Genomic DNA, 24,657 nt, shown 5'->3' with positions numbered 1-24,657 from the left:
CGAGTGATCTTACTAAAATGATTTGATTTGGCTTACCCCTAATATTATGTATCCATCCTCCATCTTAAGCACCGTTTGCCTTAGTACACGCAATATAGGCAAAACCCAAAGAACCGGAATCACCAATCTGAATACAATAAATATTCCTCTAGTGTCCTAACAGATCTGATAGCCTCTATTCACTGAGGTCACACTCTGGATTGGCGACATAGTAATGTTTAGAGTTGCTAATGGTAGTCGCCTCAAGCGTTAATATATGGGAGGGGGAGCACAAAATCCCAAAAAACGTAAGCAAAAGGTTCTAGTTCTAGTCCCAGTCAGGTCCAGTAGAGGATACAGAAAAAACTCAAGAGGGGGGTACAAATATATCTTGTCTTTACTTTTATCGTAATAAAAAATGATCAAGTCACAGGCAGAGTATAAGAAAAATTTATTTAAAGTGATTATACACATGTAAAAGACAATGCCATCTTATGATACAATAAGTTACAATGGTGGTTTTCCAATGTTCGGCAATACGGGCAGACCCACAAGGGGGTGCATGCCCCCCACACCCCCATCTGTATCCGCCACTGGTCAGGCCGCGTTCTTCCCCACAGATTTCTGGCTTTTTACCATCTACCTCAGCCCCGTAGTCCCCATCCTTTTTCTGTTTTGTGTCGCTGTCCCTATCTTTACGCTGATCCCAATTGAAGCAAGCCAATATGGCCCAAATACTCCTTCATTCATTCACACTATGCCAAAAGCATTATCATACCATATATATTCACAGAGGAGGATGGAGAGGGTTAGGAACACTTAAAATAATATGGAGAAAGACAACGTTGCTTTGGTACATGGAAAAATCCAGAATTCGGATAGTAAAAATATGGTCTGACTTGGATTCGAGTTCACTAACTGGTAAATAACTCTCCTTCACACAATTCCACTTCGTAAATGTGTTCTATCAAATAATTCTTAACAAAAGGATTATTTTAGGAGCAACCACATATCACAGAAATCAATAACATCAGGAATCCAACCAAGTATTTGCAATAATAATGTATAGGATATTGAAAATTAGATTTTATCTACAACATTGGAAATATACATTAAATATCTTTATTAGGTAGATTTTTTTTTAAATATTTACATTTTCATCAGCACAAAAGCACCTTTAATTCTAAAAAAATTTTGCATTGGGCATGATACCAGTTATTTTCCTCAATGCTCTCTTAAATTGCTTCAATTAACAATGTTTAAAAAAATCCAAAAACATATCAAAAAGAATCAATCTCCTAAACTTGATTTAAAGTTTGAAGGTCATGTCAACATTGAATTTTTCAATAACAAAGGCACAAAAAAGTTGACACACTGGAATCAAAGTGGTTTAAAATAATATAAAATCTTCACTTATAATGAATATAGTTGAATTAACTCCCAGAGAGAAATTGATTTCCATTGGTTGATGTGAAATAGATGTGTACTTTACGACTTAACTCAGGCCCAACTTTTCTAGTGCTTGATAAAGGACCACACCCACGGCGTACCTAAAATGTAATAAAAATAATAATTTTTATAAAAAAACAAACCTTTTTTATTAATAGTAACGGTAAGACATCTACAAAATTTCTAGCGTCACTAATGACACATTTAGTGAATTAGAATTAACGCAATTACTGACATGGAGCCATCCCTGTAAAATGACAGCATCAACAAATCACTTCTATATAGGTACAGAGCAGTGGCGCATCGAGGGGGGTTTTGGGGGATAAACCCCCCCCCCAAAGCTCACAGAAATTTTTAAGTTAAATCTATTTTACTTAATTGGATTAATATTGCTTATAGAACAGTGTGAGGATTAATAAAATATCCCTCAGAAGCCCGTAAAACTAACCATTTTGAATCATTTATCTTAGTTTTTTTCCGGCGGAGGGCCTCCGCACCTCACGCTTACACTGGCGTGTATGCTATACCCCCAAGCCCCCCAGTATTAGTTGTGCCTGAAAGCCCCCCCTAGCCTTAATTCCTAGCTGCACCCCTGGTGAAGAGTTACTCAAACTAGCCCTTTAAAAAAAATATGAAATATGATCAAATGTCACCTACACTTCAGGTGCAGTGGCATTACAACTGGCTGAATTTTATTAACACATTTGTATAGACTCTGCACCTTCCTGCAAATAAGGGGGTGAGCAAAAATATTTTGCTCTATGTATATATGCTCAGAAGATTTCTCTCACGGCAATGTGAGTACCTACTTTTAAAAAATGTACATTAAAATTAATACAGACTTCATACAGTTATTTACCGCACAATTAAAAACTTTTACCTTTCTTTTCTGTAGATAATAACAGCTGACTATACTTTTGCCGTTGAAAATTCAGGATTTTACAAGCTAAATTAAGACATGGAACCACATGTGAGAACCGAACCAGACACAAAAATATTGAAACTGACAAATCCTTAAATGTATAGCAGCAGGCACAGAAAAATCTGTACATAGAAAAGACAACCATGATAGAACTACCGAAAAAAAATATTTTTATAAATATAGACTTTATGCTGAATTGACTCCAAAAATCAAAAGAGGTGTTACTGTTTTCATGAATTCAATCAACCCTTGACATAAGGAATACTAAAATTTCACTTGCTTCTGAGGAATATGTGGGCAACAGAGAGAAGTCAAAGCATCCAGAGGTGGAAAAATGTAATGAAGTGAATGGGGAATGGATGCTGATGGAATTTCAAAGGGCTGGTTGGTAGTTGAATTATGTACATAAAACCAAAAAATTTAGCCCGAAAAGAGAAGAGTTGTCCTCATACTCACTGGAATGTTTTGCAGGAGTCCTTGAGCCTCAGCTATGCTATCACACTTTTTATACGCCTGAAAATGAAAAAACTATTGATAGCTATTTGATCCTATTTTGTATTTCTAAGCTAAAAAAACATTCTTTCATTGAATCGAATTAAATTTAGGCCTAAAGCCTCCACAAATTCCACAATGGAATACAGCGCTCAGGAGACTTCAGTGATAAGAGCATGGAGAGAAATATGAAAGAGCTGTATTTCAAACTGAATTTCGATTTTTAAAGATTCTGATGAACATCTCCCATGAAAAATAAAAAGATGGTAGTGACTAAAGTTCAATACAATTCACTTATGTACTTTTATATTGACTACCAGGAAGAACCATTACTAACTTTAGAACAAAAGGAAACATGTGAACTCCCAAATACATACCTTAATCAATGCCTGCGGTGAGGGGTAACTGCTGGCAATAGCTTCTGCCACGTCTAAGCCAACATTGTTGAACTGCCGCAGCTGCTGACGCCACAAGAGGGAACACCCATTACCAGAGCTGTCAACCCGGACACAGTCTTTTGAATCCCCCCTGGCAAACCAATCCAACAGTCCACTTGCTTCACGCTCCTGTTTATCCCGCCTAAGAAGTAAAGGGAGGAGAAAATAAAGTACCATATTTTGTATTAACCCATTTGAAAACTATTAATAGCATAGATAAATGGGAATGTCCAAGATTTTTGGAAAATTTTCAACAGCTAAAGACCTTTAAAAATAAATAAGGATAACTTAATAAACAAGGCTTGTTTACACCTCATTTCAAAATGCATAGTGGAAAAATATTTCCCAATCCCAACATGAAAATCCCAAATAAATCCCCAATTCTTTGTCTTGTCTATCTATCAGACCAATCAAAGATGAGAAAACCCAACAGGATGTTTATACACCTTTTGGTAACCACAACTCGGTATCAAATACTTTGACCTGAAGACAGCTGATAGAATGCAGAAGAAACTTTACTTTAACCAACTATAGCACAGCAAAACCAGAAAAAAATGCAGCCCACAAAAATTCGATTGACTTTCAAGCTCATTTTGAAGAACTACCAACATTATTTGGTAGTTTACTCAAACCTAAAGACAATAACAATTTAATTTATGAACTCACAAGGGAATGGAAAAATGGGGTTACCAGCTGCTCATTCACATATTATGTTTTCAGCTAAAGTAAAATTTAATCTAAACTTTAATTCAAGTAAAAGAGTTGTGAAAAATTCTGCTAGCTGAAACAATTTACGTAATATGTAGTCAGATTCCTGACTTCTCTAATTATTTACTTGCTTGAAAGTAGAGTAGAGGAATTCTGTTCTGGGAATGGTTATTGGTTTGGAGCTTATATGTAGTGACCTCAATCCTCCTCTCTACAAAAGGGTCAAGATATGGAATGTTACCCCCCAAAATAACTACAAAAGGCGACTTATTAAAATGAAAAAACATAGGAATAATTTTAATTTATGAACTCAATCAGAGTAGGTAAATAAATGGAAAAACAAGGCCATTATAATGTAGGTAAGGGATCTGTGAACAATTTAAAAAAAACAAAATTAATAATTAGTTTTTTTAACTACTTCTGAAAAACTTTTTACTATAATTAGTAATGATCAGTGACGTATCCAGGAATTTCGTTCAGGGGGGAATTTTTTTAAAAACTTAGTATTAAGTAGAGGGTTTTTAACTAATTTTAACACTTTTCACAATTGTAAAAACTTCATTTGTTAAATATTTTGTAAATCATGATTTTTAAATATTTTGTTTTTTTATTAAGGAAAATAATTGTGTTTTTATATTATTGGGGGGTATGATATATTTAAATAGCACATCATAATGATATATAAATTACAGTGAAATAAAACCTAAAATACACTTGAATGCACTAATAAATGTAAAAATTGTATAGCTTTGTAGTATGTACTTACACTATATATTAGTCAATGAGAATTATAGGCTACTTCCCTTTGGAAAAATAGGGCACAGACCAGAAAATTATTACAGAAAAATATTTTTATTCTATTAATATGAAAGGCAAAACAAAAGTGAGCACTCTTCACTCCTGGAATCGACATTGCAAATTAATTTTCAATAAACAATAGCAACAAGACTCACTTGAAAGGAGTTTCAGCCACAGCTTTGGTGAGCATGCAAAGTAATGATGCTAACTCAGTAGAATTCTCCACCACTCTATAGCCAATGCCATAAACAAGTTGTAGGTTTAACAGCGATTCCTCCAGACATTGCCTGAAATCATTTTTTTTAAATATTTTAAAACCCCACAAGAAACATCACCTACTAACACACGACATGATTTTAGGATCAGAAACTGGTCTTATGTAATTAATGCTCTGATACATAATATATATTACAAGTACACTGAATGGTATAGCAACAACAAATAAGGCTAGAACTGTCAAAAGATTAAACGTTTAGATGAATCACTTTCGCTCAGGGCACAAATATAAATTTTGACACCAAGTTTTTTCCATCACCGATTCAATTTTAAGTACTTCCTGTCAAAAATTGGTAGCTGTACATAAAGGTGATAAACATATATTCGTCACAAGCATTTGATCGCTATGTCTTTAGTTTTGTGGAAGGAATGCACAAGACACACTCCATCTTGATGCACATCTCAGAGTTCATTTAAATATTTTGATTCCTCATCCTAAGTCAGTGGCGCTGACTCCATGGGGACTGAGGGGAGAGCCCCCTCAAAAATTCATTATGGGTGTGAAGAAAAAATGTGTCAGGCTTGTCGATTTTCCCCGGAGTGTCCAGATGTCGAGATTGGAGTTATCAGGGTTCTAATGTTGATCATATGACTCTTCTAAAATGCTTAAAAAACTTAAAATTCACTACTAAAAAAATTTTGCGGGGCAAGATCCCCGGTTTGGGCCCCCCCAATATTTTTTGTAAGTCGGCATCCCTGTCCTAAGTTTATTAACACTAAATATTTGAGCAACTTCATCCAAGCAATATTCAAAGCATGAAAGAGTTTACCTCACTAGTACTTGCCTTGAAATCAAACAAGATTCCTTATCACCTCTTCCTTTCTTTTTGTGCTTCATAGATCTGGAAAGCAAGACCATTTCAATAATGACATGTAAGATCATACTGAGGAAAGCACACAAGAGTAATAAATTGCATAAATGGGCAACGTAAACCTATCATAGTTTGGACAGAATATTTCCCGAGTTATAGCATGGGCAAAATATGAAGGCCTGACCTTCCCAATAAGTAGATAGAAAAAATTAATATTCTTTACCGGACTTGAATTTTCAAGAATAAAGACCGATTAAAATTTAATCCAAAATATTTAACTTACTTGAAATACTCTTCAAGGCCGCATATTACCAAAGTTAAATACTTTTCTTTATAAAAATCTTTTATGGATCCAACATGAGATGCCAAAATACCACTTTTAGCCAAATTTGCAACCTCCTCAGCAGAAACACAAAGTAAAATACGATCTTCTGCCTGAAACAATGACTGAGATATCAGATACGAAATAAGCATGAAAACAAATTCAACTAGCAAATAAATAGATAACAATGGTTAAACAACTAAATCCTCATATTACATAAAAAACATATCTCTTCCAAGCAACATCTAACATTTCTTATTGGATAAAAAGTTACCAAGCAATATTGTAAAATGGATAGTATAAAAAGAAGGCAAAGCCTTCAAGAAAGAATTGTTGGTTTTCCAAACAGTTGAGCTGAATTACGGTTTCAATGAGTTTCTGTTCCCTAGAATGTCCGTTTTATACTTTTGATATTGTTTGGCCTGTGATTTAACATAGCCCAGTTGGCATGTCTTATATTTGTACATTTGAAAAACTGGTACAGTTGAGGACCTCGTTTCCGGAATCCCGAAACCCAAAAAACCCAAAATCCAGAACATTTGAAAATTCCTCTGAGTAGTGTTCTGACTTGCCACCTCGTGGCACCACTCTCCAAGCCTTGTTCTGGGATGAGTATAGGAAGTTAGCACATACTATGGACATATGCTAAGAACCTTGTCAGGGACACATAAGGATATCAAATATCAAGTACAAGAGCCTGAGCACATGTGTAAATTAATTAATTTACTAATTATACTATGAAGACCAGAAATCCAGAAAAAAAAACAGAAATCCAGAAACCCTTTGGTCCCAAGCTTTCTGGATTTGAGGTCCTCAACTGTATAAATAAAGTCTGGATAAATAAACTATTATTGTTACTAAACAAAGAGTAGGGTAAGTATAATGGATGAAAACATTTATGGTAGAGTTACGTCTTGGAAGTAGGAAAAGCAATGTGGATGATGAAAAAATCATCTCAACCAGAAATAAACCCACAGGTTTTCAGCTTCTTGAGCTAAAGCAGGCCTGACAAACCTCAGTGGGTGTATTCAGGAGGATGACCACTCGCAGCAATCACTGAACAAAGGAGCGGACAACTGTGCAGCATATTCTGAAGGTCCCTGAATGAACAAACACTACAGCAAAGCTTTTATGCAGTCCACCCGCACACCATTCGCCTTTTAGCTCAACCTCATGGGACTACACAGAGGATATTCCAGCCCATTCCATAAAAGCTTTATTTATTTTGCCAGTTAAGAGTTCTTTTCCATCAATTTTCAAAAATTTCCTCAGCATGGCAAGTGCAGAGTGATCCATTTATTATTTGAAACTGAGTATTTGTACTCCCGAGGAAGAGCATTGAAAAGTTTGAAATTGATAAATTATTCCATCACAAGTATGTATTTTGGGTAATAGCATTCATTACAGATTATTTACCCATGAAATTTGGTGACTCTACAGTCAGAGATTTGAGTGACAACTTTTGTAAACCCACTGATAAGTGATTTGAGTGACATCACATCTAACTGGAGATTCCCTGATGCTATTCATGGCTCAACAATATAAACTGATTCGAGTACCTTGGTGCTTTGGTATGCAGCAGGTCAAAAGGCGCTTTCAAGACTTGACAAAGCAGTCATATTTAGGGGAAGTCCCATAGTATTTATCAGAGTGCTCAATGCCCTGAACACACCCTATACAACCCACAAGTCTTAAATTTTCTATTCCAATAGCACATTATAAATATCACATCCAACAAAAGTAGCATATGATGATCTTCCATGAAGGATATGGCAATTTTTCACTTTTCCAAACTTTTTACCATAAGCAAAAATTACATTTGATACATTGGATCATTTTCAATTCTGCTAACCTCTCAGTCTTGCGCAGTCAGTGGAGACAAAAAGGCTGGGTAGGGCTAACGCTCAAGAGGTAGAGGAAATATTTAGTGATAAGAGGAAAGGTAATAAGTTTTGGAGGAAGGGCCCAGTGAGAAATGGGTGGTGGAATCCACGTGGAACCCACGTGGAATCCACGTTGAGTGGTGGATATTTGGTGGTGGTGGATATTGAGTGGTTGGACCCACGTGGAATCCACGTTGATTTCAAGTGGATTTGTGGTGATTATCATAAAATGTTAAACAGAATTTCTAATTTGTGGAACTTAACTCTCTGGTGACATTGCATCATTTATCATCCTGAAACCACGCTAGTTATGTGAAAATGTATCGCACATTCTATTTTTATATAATTCGTGGAAAGGCAGACATGAGAGCACATGAAAAATCGTAGACACATATATAGAAGGTTTAGATATAGAGTGGTTGAGGTTTTAATGGTTTTAGGACAGCAACAACTGCTGTTCTCATTTTTCCACCAAATTTCCACGTGGGTTCCACGTTGATTCCACGACCAAAAACACGTGGTATCCACGTTAATTCTCCACGTGGGTTCCACGTGGATTCCACCACCCATTTCTCACTGGGGGGACACAAATAAAATGTTTGAAAATTTTTAAAATGCCATTTCCTTCACGATTAGATATGTAATGGAAAAGATCCACTACATCAGACAAAATACTTCAACTTACAGTGGTATGCCTATTGGCCAATAAAGCCAAAATAGGGTAGCCTGAGTCCTATTTATGGTAAATTGTGGTCTAACACCACGATTGAAGTCATGGTGTGACTTGAATTTGCAATTTTGGTTAGAGTATACATGCATAGCAAATGTACAACGGAATGAATACAATCTGTTAGAATACATCTTCGAAAGCAAAAATTTCCATTATTCTCCATCATACAAAATTGCATCAGTAATGGCCACAGTTATTTTTGTGAACCTATTTTTAATAAGTTTAGAGTAAAAGACAAATCCAGCACTGACCCCTTTCATTATAACTACACTTTCTGGGTTTGAACACCTGGCCAGAAATGCCTAATTACAGCAGAACTTGCACTAAAGGAAGCTGTAATAAATTTATCCACTAAGGCAGTAACTGCTGAAACTTCGTACTTCTGAATTGGATGTAACGTGCATTAAGTTTATTGACACTGAATTTTGCAGTCTAAATATTGGCCTTACATTTTTCTCCTTGCTCCCAATAACATCTCTCATCCAAGTCACTGTTGCTTTAACATCACCAGATACAATGGAGAATCTTAGCTCCTTGTTCAATAGAGATTCTTCCAAATTCATCATGCTTGGTAAATTGAATACTTCTTCATCTATTTCTGCAGTGATGTACTAAGAAAATGAGAAGAAATGTGATTAATTCACAAGGTTTAATGAATGGTACTATTTCCATTCATTCATGTAATTCATTTATGCTGAATATTCAACTTTTCAGAAAATTAAAATATAGCTATAGCACAGTAAAACTTATTTAAATAAAAAATTCAACTGTACATTTGATGACATGAAAAAAATTCCTGCAAAGAAAAATCATTTGCCTTGACATAGTTTGAACTAAGACCCCACGTAAATCTACTATTTATCCTTTCCTCCTATTTTTTTAGTACACGGGGATTACAAAATAAGTGATGATTACAGAAGAAGACAATGAAAGAAAAATATGTGGGTTGAAAAAAGGTAGGGTGGCAAAATGAAAGTTTAAGGACTGAAAGTTAAGTGCATTCTATGCCAAGAAAAAGGCATTCTTGGCATACAGAGGACATCCAAGACGACAGGCCATGGAATAAATTGGAAGTAATGATGGAAGGCTATTGAATGAACAAGAAGTTTTTAGCGTTCAAATCATTGTGCGCTACCGCCGAAAGGCAGCACCGCCCCGAGGGAGACAGGCAGAGGACCCTCGGTGCCAGTAACAGGACCCTAGGGATTTGGCACTCGTATCTAGATCCTGGAGAGTAGCATCCTGGAGCCCACGCGAGTTAGACCTGCCAGTTGTAGTGCGAACCTGTCACTGAATCTGCGGCCATCGCGATTCGACTATTTTCTGAGTGCGACACACTTGTATTCGTTCCTCGATAAAGGGATACATTGTTCCAGTTACATAGGGCGTAGTTATTTCGCTCGAGATAATCCTTAAAGATCCTAAAAAGTTCATGAAAGATAGAAGAAATATGTGGTAGAGTTATATTACAGTGGACATAGGCCAGATAGGTTGAATGAACATTCAGGAAAAAGTTTTGATGGATAACGATAATCTCAGACCAAGGATTTATTTAGATACTGAAATGAGGGAAGCCCCCCCAGGATATGAAGGTAAGGAAAGGATGGCAGAGACAAAATGCCATTTAGTTGCTTAAAAAAACTTAGAGATGAGGGGAGGATACGGATTTTAGGGAGTAAGAAACGTAAGAGAGGGGGAATATATAAATTATGACCACAATCCACTCACAGCTTAGGTATTTGGCGCAAATAACTACCCACTTCTACATCAGAGGAATATGCTAGAGTTGAAAAAATTATGGTTGAAACCTCCATGAAGTGTTTGTTTGAAAATTACCTTGCACCAATGTTAACATGCAAAACATGATTTCAGAAGTTGCTCTTGAAATTCATAATAAATTTTGGATTGAAGATGTTTCACTGATGAATTTCAGTTGAAATTGCAAAAGTTCCAACAAACGTTAACACAAGAGTTTCACACAGCCCATTTCAAGAGATTTGAAGAACTACAGTGGGTGGCTACGATGAGCATAGTTTATGATCAAAAAGATACACATTCATTCCAAAAACTAAAAAAGATAACTATGAGAGAGAAAGGAAAGTAAGTTAATTACTTTATCCGTCAAAGAGAGCACAATAATCACCTTCATACATTCTCCAGGCTGAAGGCTTCGCTGAAACATTTTTTTCGCTTGAACTGCCTCTTTTTCAGCCAATTTCATCGCTTTCCTCCTTTCCTTTTCCTCATCGCGGGCCTTGACTGCGCGCTTTCGCTTCTTCCAACATAAAGATAACGGAATAAATGCTGCTCTATCCATTGTAAACATCAGTTTTACCTTAATGAAAACTCACCACCTTTGTATTAAATTCCACATTTGAGGAAGCAGATGCTCCGGAACGTTTCAGTACAGGGTCATCAGCATTTGATTGCGATTTACTGTCAGATTCGCTATCAGAGAGAGAAAATGCATTTTCTCTTCTTCGGACGGGTGATAAGTCGGAAAGCGTACGAGTATTTTCAGCTACAATATCAAAGTCATGATTTGGAGATGAATGGCGACTAGAATCACTTGAAAGAGTTATACAATCAAAGGACATATTCGATACACATATGATTGAATTGGGATAAACCCAACTAAAGGGAAGCACTTAGAACGCACACGAACTTCAATCAGGTTAATAAACCTGTGATAAACCTGGACGACTCCGAACGACACACAAATAAACACTGAACGGCTGTTTTGAAGTTGCCTTATTAAAACAGATGATGAACGATATCCACAGTCGGTAACGCGCGAATTTCTAGCATCACTACTTGATTTTGATGATTGTTTATTTATGATTGTTTATCAGTTTTCATTCTTCAACGTGGTTCCTTGGACCAGAGATTCGAATTTCAACTATTTAAATGGTAAATTTGAAATGGAGATAGCATTTAAAATATTAATCTGCATGTATTGGTCATGTTTTCGTCTTTTTGACCTCAACTGCATGAATTTTGTTCCTTGTTAAAACTCGTCTAGAAAATTGGTCATTCAATTATCGTTGGATGTCGCGTAGTACCTGCTGCATGAACGGGGTTGAAATTTATGTCTATTGTCTAGGAAAACATATTCTCCACGGACCTTCAGTTTCCGGGCAGCTCCACGATCCATTTCGCTTACCTCGGCTGCAGTGGTGCATTGTTATTTTCTCTAGTGATAGACCCTCTTGTTTTATCAAAATTCATTCTATTGGAAACTTCAAATAGATAGTAATGTAAATAAATAATCCATTCATTATCATTTTGTAACAGTTTTTAGTGAAGTTACTATTTCATGCGTTCTCTACGTCTTTTGCACCCATTATACCGAAAATTTGTTGTTTCGAGGGAGGAAGGCTAGAAAAAACTGAGTAGAGGAGTGTTGTGAGGGATGGCTGAGGAAGCGATTGCTGGGTACTCCAAATTAAATATCTGATTGAACTATTAATTGATAAAGGCTCCACTTAGCGTGTAAGAAATGAAGCAAGAACTTTTGTGAGGGAAAAATATATCAATTGAATTTACTGGGACACAGTGTCACTCTAATTCAAGGGGAAAAAAGAGTTCTGTTGGTGGGTGCAAAGGTAGGTTAGGGTCAAGGATTGGAAATGGAGAGAAAGGATGATTGTGATGACTGATAGATGGGTAATCCAGTGATTGATTTATTGAATTTTGGATAACTGGCGCTGTGGTTCACCATTTTCAGATATTAATTCCTAACTAGTTAGCTTTCAGACTGTCCTTTCCTTAGAGATGTGCCCTCGGCCAATTAGCAGCAATGTCTCTTTGAATCAACCTAAATGAATAATGGCTTTATCATATAATTGAACTCTTAAATATGCATTTTGTTGTTTTAAATATTTCCAAAAATGTCATATTGTCTGACTTTGTTAGAGGTGGAATGAGGCTTTGTGAAATGGCAATGCAAGCCTAGGCTTCATCAGTTCTTTGTTGACGAAGTACACAGTGTCATTTTATCTCATACAAAATTTAGTCAGCATAAACACGCATGGTTATTGTGTTTGGAGGTTGAATTTTCACTCTGCCTGGGCATGAAATTATTTTAGCTTGGCATAAATTCATACTCTGCTATTTATTTGTCAAGTTGAGTGGCACTTAAAGTACAGTAACAGGTCATGGACATAGTTAATACAAAGAAAATGGAAATATTAGCAGTACATATTCATAGATTTGGTTTCAATGGAGTGAATACATTATATTTTTGATCTGTAAGAACTCATTAAAAGAACAAGTTACTTAGGATTTGTTTACAATTTATTAAGCTAATAATAAAGATTATTTTTATATCTCATGCCAGTTGCAATTGCTCAATATTATTTGGCTTAGATATCTTCATCCTTAAAACAGACTAATAGTGGCAGAATTGCTTCTTTGTGCATAATCTTTGGGTGTCAACCCTAAATTGTCCATCTGATCCTTTGGGCATCCTTCATCAATTAAGAATTTTGTGCAGTCATGATGTCCATTAAGTGCAGCCTGTAAAATAGAAGAATTATAGTTATATAAAACTATAGTGTCATCTTTTCTGAATTATAGAGACCCTTGAAATGTGTTTCATTTGCACTGTCTCAATGTATAATGCCTTAACACAGACTGGAGCTTATGTGAGTTGTTAGGCATGGGTCACCTGTTGCAGTGAAAAGGAGTAAAGCTGTCAGCATTGTACTTCCTATTTGAAGTGTCATTTTTCTGCGGTAAGGATATCAAATCATAGGAAATAGTAGAGAAACATTATAGTTTATGAGTATGGACTAGTAAAAACTATAAATCAACATCTGGAAGAATATTTCAACCTTCACAGTCAAAAACAAGTGTGAAATAAAGTAGTTGAAAGTTCTCTAAAGGAATTTTATTGCAATTTGATGAGTAATTATGATTCCTTGCAATGATTTAATGTACCCAATAAATGTCATGCTGACAGGGGTTGCCAAGAAATTTAATGGAATAAAATATTTATCATATATATGACAGTCATGTGAAAGAAGCCCCTTGATCAGCTATTCCATATGGCAAAGGGATTACTGCATTGCTCTGAGTAGCTAGACATTAGTGCAAGTCACCTAGATTGCATGGCTCCAGTAGTTACTTAGGAATTGTACCTTTAAGCTACCAGTGACTCATTCTTGAAGAGATTCCAAAGAGGACTAATGTGAATGTCGTACATATTATCATCGTATAATTATCTCCTTTCATTGTAGCCTTATGGCTTCTGTAAAAAGAATTAGGCTTTTAAGGTTACATATTTTTTTTTAATATGTGGTAGTGAAAATTTGACCAATCATTCTCTATGCATGGAGGAACATGGTCTAAGAATTGGATTGTACATACATGTATTTTTTGTTTAAAAAAATGATGGCTGATGTACCGTGATATAACATTCATGTTATGTACTTGGAAGTGTAACTTTGATGTTTACTTATCCCGCTGCACTATTGTTAGAGGTATTGGCCTTAACTTCTTTGAACCTATTTTTGATTTTTTGATATGTTATAAAAATGGAAGATCTCTTAAGGCTCAAAAATAGATGCAAAAATAGTTAAATAATTTAACTGTTTTAACACATATTAAGTGACTAATCCGAATATTGTCTATGTACTATGAGTTTGCTTTTTAAGGACTAATGTCATCTGTGAAACAAATTAAAATTTTTAAAACAATGCCAAAAATTGGTAAAGTAAACTGGTTTGAATTGGTAGTAATGGTGTAACTGCCTTGAGTATGGATATTTTGTAGCATTATGCTGCAGTTAGTAGTAATACTCTTCACTTTGCATCTGTCAACGTGAACCGTTACTCTTACCATGTGCAGAGCGGTTCTTCCCGATGCATCTGCTTGGCGTAAATTTACTCCTGCCAATTTCAAGGATTGTAGCTTTCTAACATCATTTTGAGCTGCAGCTCTGGAATTTTTAAATGGAAATTAGAAAGAATACTGTGCTATTTTTATATTTAAAAAAAAAACAGAAATATTTACACAATATTTTACATGCTTAAAAATTGAGTATGTACAATATTTTATGCGTATTTGTAAAAATGCATAATTTAATTAATTTAGAAGGTATGAGAGAACTATTTACATAAATGACTAAATTTAATTCAAAGTATAAACATCTGTTTTGAGAAATGAAACTATCGTGGTAGACATTTAATGATCAAACTGATTTTTATTGATATAGATGATTGCGGTTTTCCTTTTCTTAGCTTCACTTTTTCATTACTAATAGTCATTTTTGATGGTGGCAGAAGTGGTCCAGGTAGTGATGAGCGATATATCGCTAACTGTGATTGAATCACCGTTACTGAAAAGTAGCAGTCACTGTCGGTGATTCAATATTCGAAATCACCGTGATCGGTGATTCAATCACTGGATTCGGTGAAGATAGCTCTGGCTACTACCAAGTGATATGCGATATATCGCCACCTGTGATTGAATAGAAGTAGCCGATCACTGCCGGTGACTAAATCACCAAATACTCGAAATCACTGCGACTGTGAATACGGTGAAGTTAGCTTCGGCAGTTACCATGATGCTACCAACAGTAAAATAACGACGTCTTATTCATATTTAATGATAAATAAGACATTCTGTGCGAAATATACAGCTAAAGCTTTGAATTATGATGGTTTGATTATAAATATGTATAAAAAATGATTGCCCCTTATCAATTCTTCTACCTCATCAAATTTACTTTATTATTGTAATATAAACTCGGAATCAGAACTATTCCCTCAAAAAAATATTTTGTCTAATTTTACAACTTTCTATAAGTTTATATGTTCCTATTGAGAAGAGCTCATTCCTTGGAATTGGACAAAGTAGCAGGAATAGCAGCGCCACAAATCACCGATGACTTTAAAGAGTGATTCACCTCGGTGATCGCAATCACAGTTAAGAATCACCGTTACTGATGAGTAGCAGTCACAGGTAACAAAGTGATCCGAAAATCACAGTTCCGCTCATCACTAGGTCCAGGGTAAGTAATCCCTATGATGAAAGAAGCTCTACCATCATTAATGTAACTATGTATATTGAGAGCTGTTAATTTGTTGTGATGGTCTTATGAGATACTACTAATTAAATGATTTTCCAAGAAATTAGCCGTGGGCTTGGCTGGGGGACTGGCTCCATGTGGGAGGTTTTTATCCCTTAAGAAAAATTTCTAGGTCAAAATGTGGCAGCCACACTTCAGTTCCAGCAATCATGCCACTGCAGCCACGCTACAGCACAGTTGTGTGGTTTCTTTGTCCCTATTCACCTTCTATGTTTGAAAGCCTGTTATCTGTGTATGCTAGTATGTTGGGTAGTTCCCCCAGCCAAATTCCCTGGCTATGCCCATGAGTATAACCATATCCTACTTATGTTCTAAGGTATTTAAGACACAGGTGGCAATATGATGTGAAAATTTTTCACTTGCCTGCAGAGTTTCTCTCCTAACCGTTTATCTTCAGTATTCAGAGTGGCTCCTTTGCTATACAGTAGTTTAATTATCTCATGCTTATTAAATCTCACTGCTTCGCTCAGTGGAGTCTGGTTGTGACTAGAAAAATAAAGTGAAATCATTAGCAATCTTTTTGTTGCAAGCCTTTTGAATTATTTTTGCATGAATATAGTGCAGTCTAGTTTATATTTTGAAATTTTAGTATAATAAATTATGCTTGGTTGTTGATAAATTATATTCAGGTTAAAGACATACCTATCAATGGCATCTACTTTAACCCCTTTATCGAGTAAATATTTAACCATGGAGTTATTCCCTTCTGAGGCAGCAATATGTAGCGCTGTCCTTCCCTCTCTGCTTGCTGCTGATATATCTCCTCCCTACATGTAAAAAAAGTGATCACACATGAATAATGCCTTTCATTAAAAATTGAGGCAACTAGTTAATTATGTACATGGAACCCAGAATATATCTTTATAAAATTAGTCTAGAGTTATACATTAATAGAAGAGAAAAAATGAAATAAATTGATATGATTAAAAGTGCTGTGATGATTCATATTCACGCAACTTACATGGTTGATTAGCTCCTCTATGCGTCTGATGTCGCTGAATGATACAGAATGACTTATCATTGCAGGTAGTACCACATTGTTAAGTGTTGTTGGATTCATCAAGGCTTTCCAAATGGTCATTCGAGTGGAGCTGGCCAAGAAAAGGCTCGAGTCCGATGGAGTCAGTTCTCCTCTTAAATTTTCCAGCATCATCTAAAATTTCAATATTTGGTGAATGTAATCTTTTTCTAATCAAGAGTTGAAAGCACGAAAGAAATGATCTCTTCATTACTATCACAATTATCGTTATCACCATCATGTTAATTTCGTGACTATACTCCATGTTCCCAATCCTAACTTTTCCCATCGATACCTTTACCTTTATTGTTTTTCCATCTAAATCCATAAGACAGGTAGTGAATTTTTTTTCTAAATAAAATTTTATTGTAATCATTATGTCTAAATTCTTAGAGATTACGAGATTACTGTCCAAGTGACAGAACTCAAATCGTCTGAATTTCAATCAGTAGTAAAGTGTTGATATTTACATAATTCAATCACCAGCATTCTTAGCTTTCATGTAAATAGCCTGAATGAAAAGAGAGATGCATGTCATAGCAGCACCTGGTTGTAATTTTTCTTGAATTACAACCCTGGCCACAAGATCTAATCAACTTTGCCTCAACCTAATCAACCTAATTTCAGAAGCTCCATCATGCAAATCCATTTGTAGAAATATTAATGAGGGTACCATTGCATGGAGTGAATAAATTTACCATTAGTTTTTGCTTTCCTAGTTGAAAATATCTTAAGGCATATGTAATGGAGTGATTTTTCAATTATGTTAATCAAACTGCCTTTCAACCACTTAAGGGACCTCTTTCATCAGGGTGGCCGACCCTTTTATATTACAGCCATGTGTAGCCCATGCTATGTATGGCTATATAAATATGGCATTTGAAGAGGACCTCTCCAAATGAGGACCTTCAAGCATTGTTTCAGCATCTGATTGAAGATACCCAAGATTCTTATTTTTCTTTAAACTAGTATATACATGAGAGTGGCTACACCAAGATCTTACCATATCTTAAGGCATGGTTACACGATACATTAACACGTACGGGTTAATATCTAAATGTATGGATGCCTGAATGAACACGAAAATGCATCATGTAATCACCTGATTTGTGCGAATGCATGAACAGAAATGAGAACCTATTCTAGTTTGGTTCATACATTAGTACTTGCAGGGCTGGAACTAGGAGTTTGGTCAGGAGGGGCAAAGGTCAGTTTGCCACCGCCCCTTTCCTCTCCCCCACCACTAAAATGCAATAGGTACCTCCATAAGCTATTTTTTAAGATGTGGCAAAATGTGTAACCAAATCAAACAATTTTGATAGTGGCATTATAATTTTGAATAAATTAAATAACTTTTTCAGTGAACTTTTCAAATTTGGCCACCCCCTGAAAAATTCCACCCAGGGTGTGTGCCCCCTCTATCGTGCCCTAGTTCCGGGCCAGTGTACATGTTCTGTTCCGGTCCACCAAAATCGTTCATGCATTCACACATCAACTTGTATGTGATAGTGCACCTTGTAACCAGGCCGTTGATCTTGGTACTCCCCCTGCCCAATTCACAGAGCCCCCGAGGAGTACCCAGGCTTGAGTGAATGGTGCCCTCCCCTCTTGTTTTTGACCGTCACTCACGAAGTTATTTGGAAATGCTTATTTGTGACATAGAGGCTTTGCATAATGTTTATATTGCTCACCTCTTTCTTCTTTTCAAGGCTCCAGTCATCTCTACCAAGCACATAAGATAATTTAGTTGACGCAGCCTCAGGTGTCATATCCTCTCCAGCTATTACACCAATGCTACTGAGAGCCTATTGGATATAAAACAGGTAAAAATTGAAGAATGAAGAAATAAAAGGTACTCCGTATTATATTAACCAGATGAAATGTTCCTATGTTCTTAGCTAGGTGAGGGGGTTGTGTACTTCAGACTTATGACGTAGTTCAAGTAATTGTAGTCTAAGCTGCACACTGACAGGTATTGCTGCATTTTTATGTGTTGCTTTAAGAAACAGTAATGAGGTAATTTTGTAAGCACTTCCATAGTGTGAAATTTATGTCAGTATACCCTTGATCTTTTATACAATTGTGAGAATAACCAGAGGTTTTGATAGAAGTTTTTCTTAAGACTGCCATCTTTTATGTTCTTATTTATCATAGTTAATTTCTCTACTCATATTTTAAATTACTTGGAAGTATTAATGTCAATTATTATTTCATGGTGATTACCTTTCCTGTCTCGTAAATATCACTGACTGTACCACGACTGCATTGTGTGCAGTTGATTACCAAAACTCCTCGATCGATAGCTATCTTTATCTCATCTAATAGCTCTTGGCGATTACTTGGTACATTGCCACTGCCATAAGTCAGCAGCACTAATCCTTCCAAAGGTGGCTGGAGTGTGGCTCTAACCTGTAAAAGCAAGTACATAAGCATATTAATAATTCATAATATAATTTAATAATTTTCTGCCAATTTTTTCTGACTCAAGGACATGACATTAGTTTTATGGTCTATTGATCATATTAAAACTATTGTAAATACTGCCTAATACCAATTGATATACATACATCTATTTAGTGTAATTTGCTTTTAAAATTTGGGAAACAGCATGGAACACTGAGTATGATCCAAGTCCACTAAGTTAGTATTGATTGTAAATTACCATTTAAGTCTTAATTCTCTTCCTTGGTCTCTTTACGTAGTCATGGTTATAAGATATAAATATATCTTAAGAATTGGGAAAAAAATTGAGACATATTAAATAAAATTAAGAAGCTGAAAAATTTTTTAATGTGAAATGTTGCTAATTCCGGAAAATGGCCTTGGCAGTCTTCGTACATCCCACCTGAAATGGGCTGGCAGTAATAGGGTTAAATCTACTCACCATTTCCTCCTTTATACCAGGATAGAAGTGAAGAATGGCTACATTCTCATTCAGTACAGTATGAACTTGTAATTTCTCCATACCAGTTGGCCAAAAAATGTTCTCGTCATGTCCTGGATAAATGAGAGAAATGAAATCAGTTGATCATTCATGTTATCATGCTTAAAATATTCTCTTTGTAAATATACTTAAATTTTCATAATTATATTTGTACTTATCCGCTGAACTTAAATATTTTACAACATGTTTCACCGCTATGCGGCAACATCAGGCACATTTACATGTAAAGATTCGAGAAAAAGTGAAAAGTGTACAAGTATGAATATTATAACTTCCTTGAAGTGAAGCCTGATGTTGTGAAATGTGAATGATTCACATTTAGCATAGCTCAGGCGAAGAAGCCATTCTGCCAAAATAAGAATCTGCTAATAGTTGTAAATTCAAGGTTAGAAATTAGTGAAACATTGATTAGCACTAAGATTTGGATGTGTGTACATATCTGGCAGTGGGGTATTGATGATAACAGGGGAGAAGCTAAAGGCAGAAGCATTGGAAATGCGTTGCTACCAAATGAATGAATGATGAAGATCAAATGGGTTGTCAGAATGAGTAATGAGTAGAGGTCCGCAAAATTCGCGAGACGCAGAATCGGTAAATAAAAACGAAATTTCGTGTTTTTTTTTGCGTTATTATGCGAATTAACGAAAAAATCACATCTAATGAGTCATAATCAATTAAAACCTAAGCCTTCATTGTTTAATGCTGCTGACGTTCATTTCCTCTACCTCATTACTATTCCAAGGTCAATTGGCTTGCTTAGTCTCGTGCATAACGCATCCATGAATATCGCGCACTGTAGTGATTTCTCCGCCAGAATTTGCCGTTAAATTTATCACAGCCTCTCCCTTCGATTCTCATGTATCAATCCTGAAATATTTAGAAAGAGGCGCTATCTCACCTGAAGAATTAGATATTATGAACTAAAAATGAGCTGAAAGAAATTTAATGCGGCCGCAGAAGAGCGGAAATACAAGCTCTCGCATCAATGCCGAGCGGTAATTCTGGTTACTCACCATGAATCTCAAAATTCTGGAATCACTCTCGAAGTATACACATATAAGGTATTGGGGATTTGCCGTTTGCCGATCGTATTTGCCAAGACTACATACTTGAACCATTCATATACCTACCTTGATCAGTATAACTTGAACCATTTCCTTCATTTAGTTTTATCAGAAATTTTCTACAATAAAAATTGTGTTAAATGTTGCGTAAAATGCTTAAATAAAGTACATATAAGTATTCATGAAACGAGTACCATGAAATAATGAAATGCCTATAAGCGTGGAAAAGTTGTAGCATTATAATAACACCACCAAGCTTTTCTATAACTCCGAAATCACATGGTTTAAAATCGAATTTTAGCGAAAAATAAAACCACTTTCATGGACCTCTAAAAATGAGGAATGTGTAGTTGGAAAAGGAGAATTTCTTTTCAAACTTAACAATGGAAGGCAGAATAATTTTGTTGGCCACATCATAAGACTTGATGATATTGTAACCTGCCAATGGTAACTAGACTAGTAAAGAAAACCCCATAGAGAAAGGTATGGTATATGTGGATCACGTGATGGATGATTTGAAAGAAAAGATGCACAGAAAGGTTAGCTGCATAATAACAACGCCAGAGTTGCTGAGAAGTGATGATCATGATCTATAAGATAAGTCACTTACGTTGGATCTTAACTCCTAATGAAGCTAGTAGTGGATAATTGGGGGTGTCGAAGGCATCAAATCCATCGGAGTCCATTTTGGTACTTCTGTTACCTCGGAACAGTTTCCTTCCAAAGCAAATGGTCACTTCTGGTATCACGAAATTCCCAGCCATAATCAAACTCTCAAGGAAGTTGTTCTTTGCATCACTTCTAGGTTCATATATGGATAACTGTTAAATTACAGATGCAATCAAATCAATATTATGCTTAATTCCTAGTAGCATAGTTTTATCTGTTTGATATCATTTTATAATTTTTTATCAATCATTATTAAAAAAGATATCACTTATATATCAAAAATGTCATCATTTTTAATTGCTAGTCATATCAACCTGTGATACCTATGAGGGAAGATATTATTTTGTCTTCAATTTCTGAAGACTGCTGAAATGAAGAATATGAACTGGTCAAAGTTTGGCTAGTTACTGTTACTTCAAATGGTGAAATTTTATTGGTATTGCATGTGCATTAAGAGCTGTGATATCAAATTATGATACTCAGGGTTATGTTTTTGGCTTCTTTTTGTGACTGTTTGTTGTGATGTCTAATTTTAATGCTAGTAGTGATATTTCAATGGTATCCTTTTAATATCTTGTAAGGGATGTTGATGTAAAATTGTGATGTACTCATGATGCAAAATCAATCTTTAGATATAAAAATGACTTATGATACAGCTTGGGGATGTGCATAAATTTAATTTAATTTATTCAGTCACCAAAAGTATATGAATTATGCATGGCTTTGTCTATAAAGTTAAATATCACTAATAATTATTTGTAAACTTTCATCAAGAAACATTTTGGCGAGCGAGGAACATTGTTTTTTATCCTCTAGTGAAATGCAATTGAGTTCCCCTTCCTTTGCCTTTCTGCTGCAACTCTAAGTTTCTGGAGTCAACATTAATTAGCCAATAAATTTCTGTATTTCTTGGGTGAAATTGTAGAATATCTTCAGCCAGATATGAATTTTGTATTTCAGGTATTAATGGTTCAGGTATATTTCTAAAAATCTTAGAAATATTTCATTTTTCGGAATGAACTCCTTTCTTGATGCCAATTTTACATTAATTGTCAATTGTATTGAGCTTCAATGAAATAAAAGCTTTTCAGTTCAGAAATAAAATTGTTTTATTTTCATTTCTCACTGAATAAGTCTCTGTTCGTTCAGTGGCGTAGTTGCATTTAAAATGTTTTAAATTATTGTTTTAAGTCATTTTTATTTTATTCTTGAAATCTACTTTGATTGCACCATTCTATAAATGATGCAACAAACGTGGAAGATTTTTTGTATACAAGAGAATTAATATTTTTTAAAGGTATTTCAGTAACTGAACTGCTCTTTTGCTGCAAATAAACAATTTAATACCAATCTTTAAAAATAATTAATAATCTCATACATTAATTGATAAAATTGAATGTGGTATGAATATAATTTTCATGAGAAACACCCCTTTTCATTAGTGCATGCAGACATTATAATGTATGTATGTACTGAGTACTCACTTGGGCACCCGTGACCACCACTGACTTCTTTAAGTGTTGTAGCATGAAAGAGAGTGCAGATGCTGTATACGCCATCGTGTCTGTCCCATGGAGAATCACAAAACCATCGTACAAATCATAGGAATCCTTAAATGGAGAATAAAATTAAAGTCTGGCTACATTAATTCATGAGCTAGAAAGCAAAGATCATTGTTAAGAGAGGTACTTTTCTGATGTGAGACAACAACTATTGAGAATAGATCCCCAAGCCTCATTGTCAGATGAAAGAGTAATTTATGATTATCCTTTAAGTTTAATAGCGTAGCTTATGCAGGGGCGCCGACTCATAAAAAATATTGGGGGGGCCCATATTGGAGGTCTTGCCCCGGGAAGAGGTTAAATTCAATGTGTGTTGCAGCACCGAAAGACTACCATGATTCACACCACTTGATTCAGTTACCCTGCTCAACCTTATAATTATTTGTTTCAACACACATTGTTGAATTTATTTTAAAAGGTAACTTTCGTCAAACATGGGAAATAAAAATTAACAATACATTTTTGTGATTTCACATAACAACTTAATTATTTTATTGAATTAAAGAGGGGGCTCCGCCCCCCCAAACGAATCTTTGAGGGGGCTCGGGCCCCCTCAGGCCCCATGGAGTCGGCGCCACTGAGCTTATGATGAATGAACATGATGAAATCTGGCCCCTATGTCAAAAGAATAGAAGCTTATTCATAGCTAAATAAACAAATATGTGAATTAAGTAATAAATATGCCAGTTTTTTCAATGCTGTAAAACGAACCATGATTTCATCATGATCAACTTAGTGAAGGGCCTTAATGGTGATGATTAAACATTGTTAGGTATGATTAAAGTGTGATGCAACTTAAGATACTACAAGTGTTACAAAATATGTATATTTTTTACTGTGTCTATTGAAATGATGAAGTTTCATATTTTCACACTGAATTTTTTAAATAAGTGTGTGTTGTCAAGGGACAGTGTAAATTCTTTGTCAAATGGTGGATCATCCCATTTCATTTATGCTTTCTCCTTGGCAAATTTCCCATATGGGTATCAATTTAGTGGGTAAGTTACCATATTTTGTACTAACTGTACATTACTTCAGATCACCTACCTCAATGTCTTTGGCAATCTTGATCCACTCTTTACAAGTCATGTTGGAGGAGTCAAGGAGTTCAGGGTACTCTTTTAAATCATACATGATACGAGGCATTCCCTGATGTGGCCTGTCAAGATAAAATTCATGAAATCAGTGTAATCCTTGAGTTCTATAGGTATAATATTTTTTTAACATATGTATGTACATAGTTTCATTGACTTTTAAAAGTGCCTATCCCTCTGTGGGTTAATACCTGTTCTCACCTAAGACGAGCAAATAGCTTTTTTGAGAGATATTTATGCTAGATTCTTAACGTGAACTTATATCCCTGCTGTAAGACACTGGTTATAGCGTAAGTGAATGATAAGACTTCAACTCAGATCGATTGATATTTCATTTTAAGAACATCACATAAGAAGGGTGTTGTTGCTGAGAGTTCATAAATAAATATGTTTGATTGCCAACCA

General features: G+C 35.4%; 2 protein-coding genes across 5 annotated transcripts in view; both read right to left on the bottom strand.

Annotated features, from left to right (window-relative positions):
* Positions 1-413: 413 nt before the first annotated feature.
* Positions 414-11,740, bottom strand: LOC124164034 (crossover junction endonuclease EME1). Of its 4 annotated transcripts, none has more exons than XM_046541197.1 (9): positions 11,160-11,740; positions 10,922-11,080; positions 9,258-9,419; positions 6,157-6,308; positions 5,847-5,903; positions 4,941-5,072; positions 3,220-3,421; positions 2,807-2,863; positions 414-1,529 (listed from the first exon to the last, which is right to left on the bottom strand). In XM_046541197.1, the coding sequence occupies exons 1-9, from the start codon at positions 11,403-11,405 to the stop codon at positions 1,413-1,415; spliced, it is 1,284 nt and encodes a 427-aa protein (XP_046397153.1). In that variant the 5' UTR covers positions 11,406-11,740; the 3' UTR covers positions 414-1,412. The 4 variants fall into 4 exon arrangements, with proteins under 4 accessions (XP_046397153.1, XP_046397152.1, XP_046397154.1 ...); XM_046541196.1 differs by having other exon boundaries at positions 10,922-11,083; positions 11,160-11,732; XM_046541198.1 differs by having other exon boundaries at positions 10,952-11,083; positions 11,160-11,724.
* A 1,163-nt stretch (positions 11,741-12,903) lies between these two features.
* LOC124164081 (L-asparaginase 1-like) overlaps positions 12,904-24,657 on the bottom strand; it is a 34,320-nt gene continuing 22,566 nt past the window's right edge. Inside the window, exons 3-13 of the mRNA XM_046541254.1 lie at positions 24,206-24,317; positions 23,081-23,206; positions 21,538-21,748; positions 19,804-19,916; positions 19,143-19,328; positions 18,611-18,724; positions 16,863-17,054; positions 16,544-16,668; positions 16,265-16,387; positions 14,650-14,749; positions 12,904-13,326 (exon numbers count right to left, since the gene is read on the bottom strand). Coding sequence (XP_046397210.1) covers positions 13,189-13,326; positions 14,650-14,749; positions 16,265-16,387; positions 16,544-16,668; positions 16,863-17,054; positions 18,611-18,724; positions 19,143-19,328; positions 19,804-19,916; positions 21,538-21,748; positions 23,081-23,206; positions 24,206-24,317 — 1,540 coding nt within the window. The 3' untranslated portion in view covers positions 12,904-13,188. The remainder of the gene's footprint in view (positions 13,327-14,649; positions 14,750-16,264; positions 16,388-16,543; positions 16,669-16,862; positions 17,055-18,610; positions 18,725-19,142; positions 19,329-19,803; positions 19,917-21,537; positions 21,749-23,080; positions 23,207-24,205; positions 24,318-24,657) is intronic.

The sequence above is a fragment of the Ischnura elegans genome, chromosome 8, assembly GCF_921293095.1.
Source record: "Ischnura elegans chromosome 8, ioIscEleg1.1, whole genome shotgun sequence".
Taxonomy (NCBI): domain Eukaryota; kingdom Metazoa; phylum Arthropoda; class Insecta; order Odonata; family Coenagrionidae; genus Ischnura; species Ischnura elegans.
Note: the sequence above shows the minus strand (reverse complement) of the source record. Positions and strands in the feature narration are given on the sequence as shown.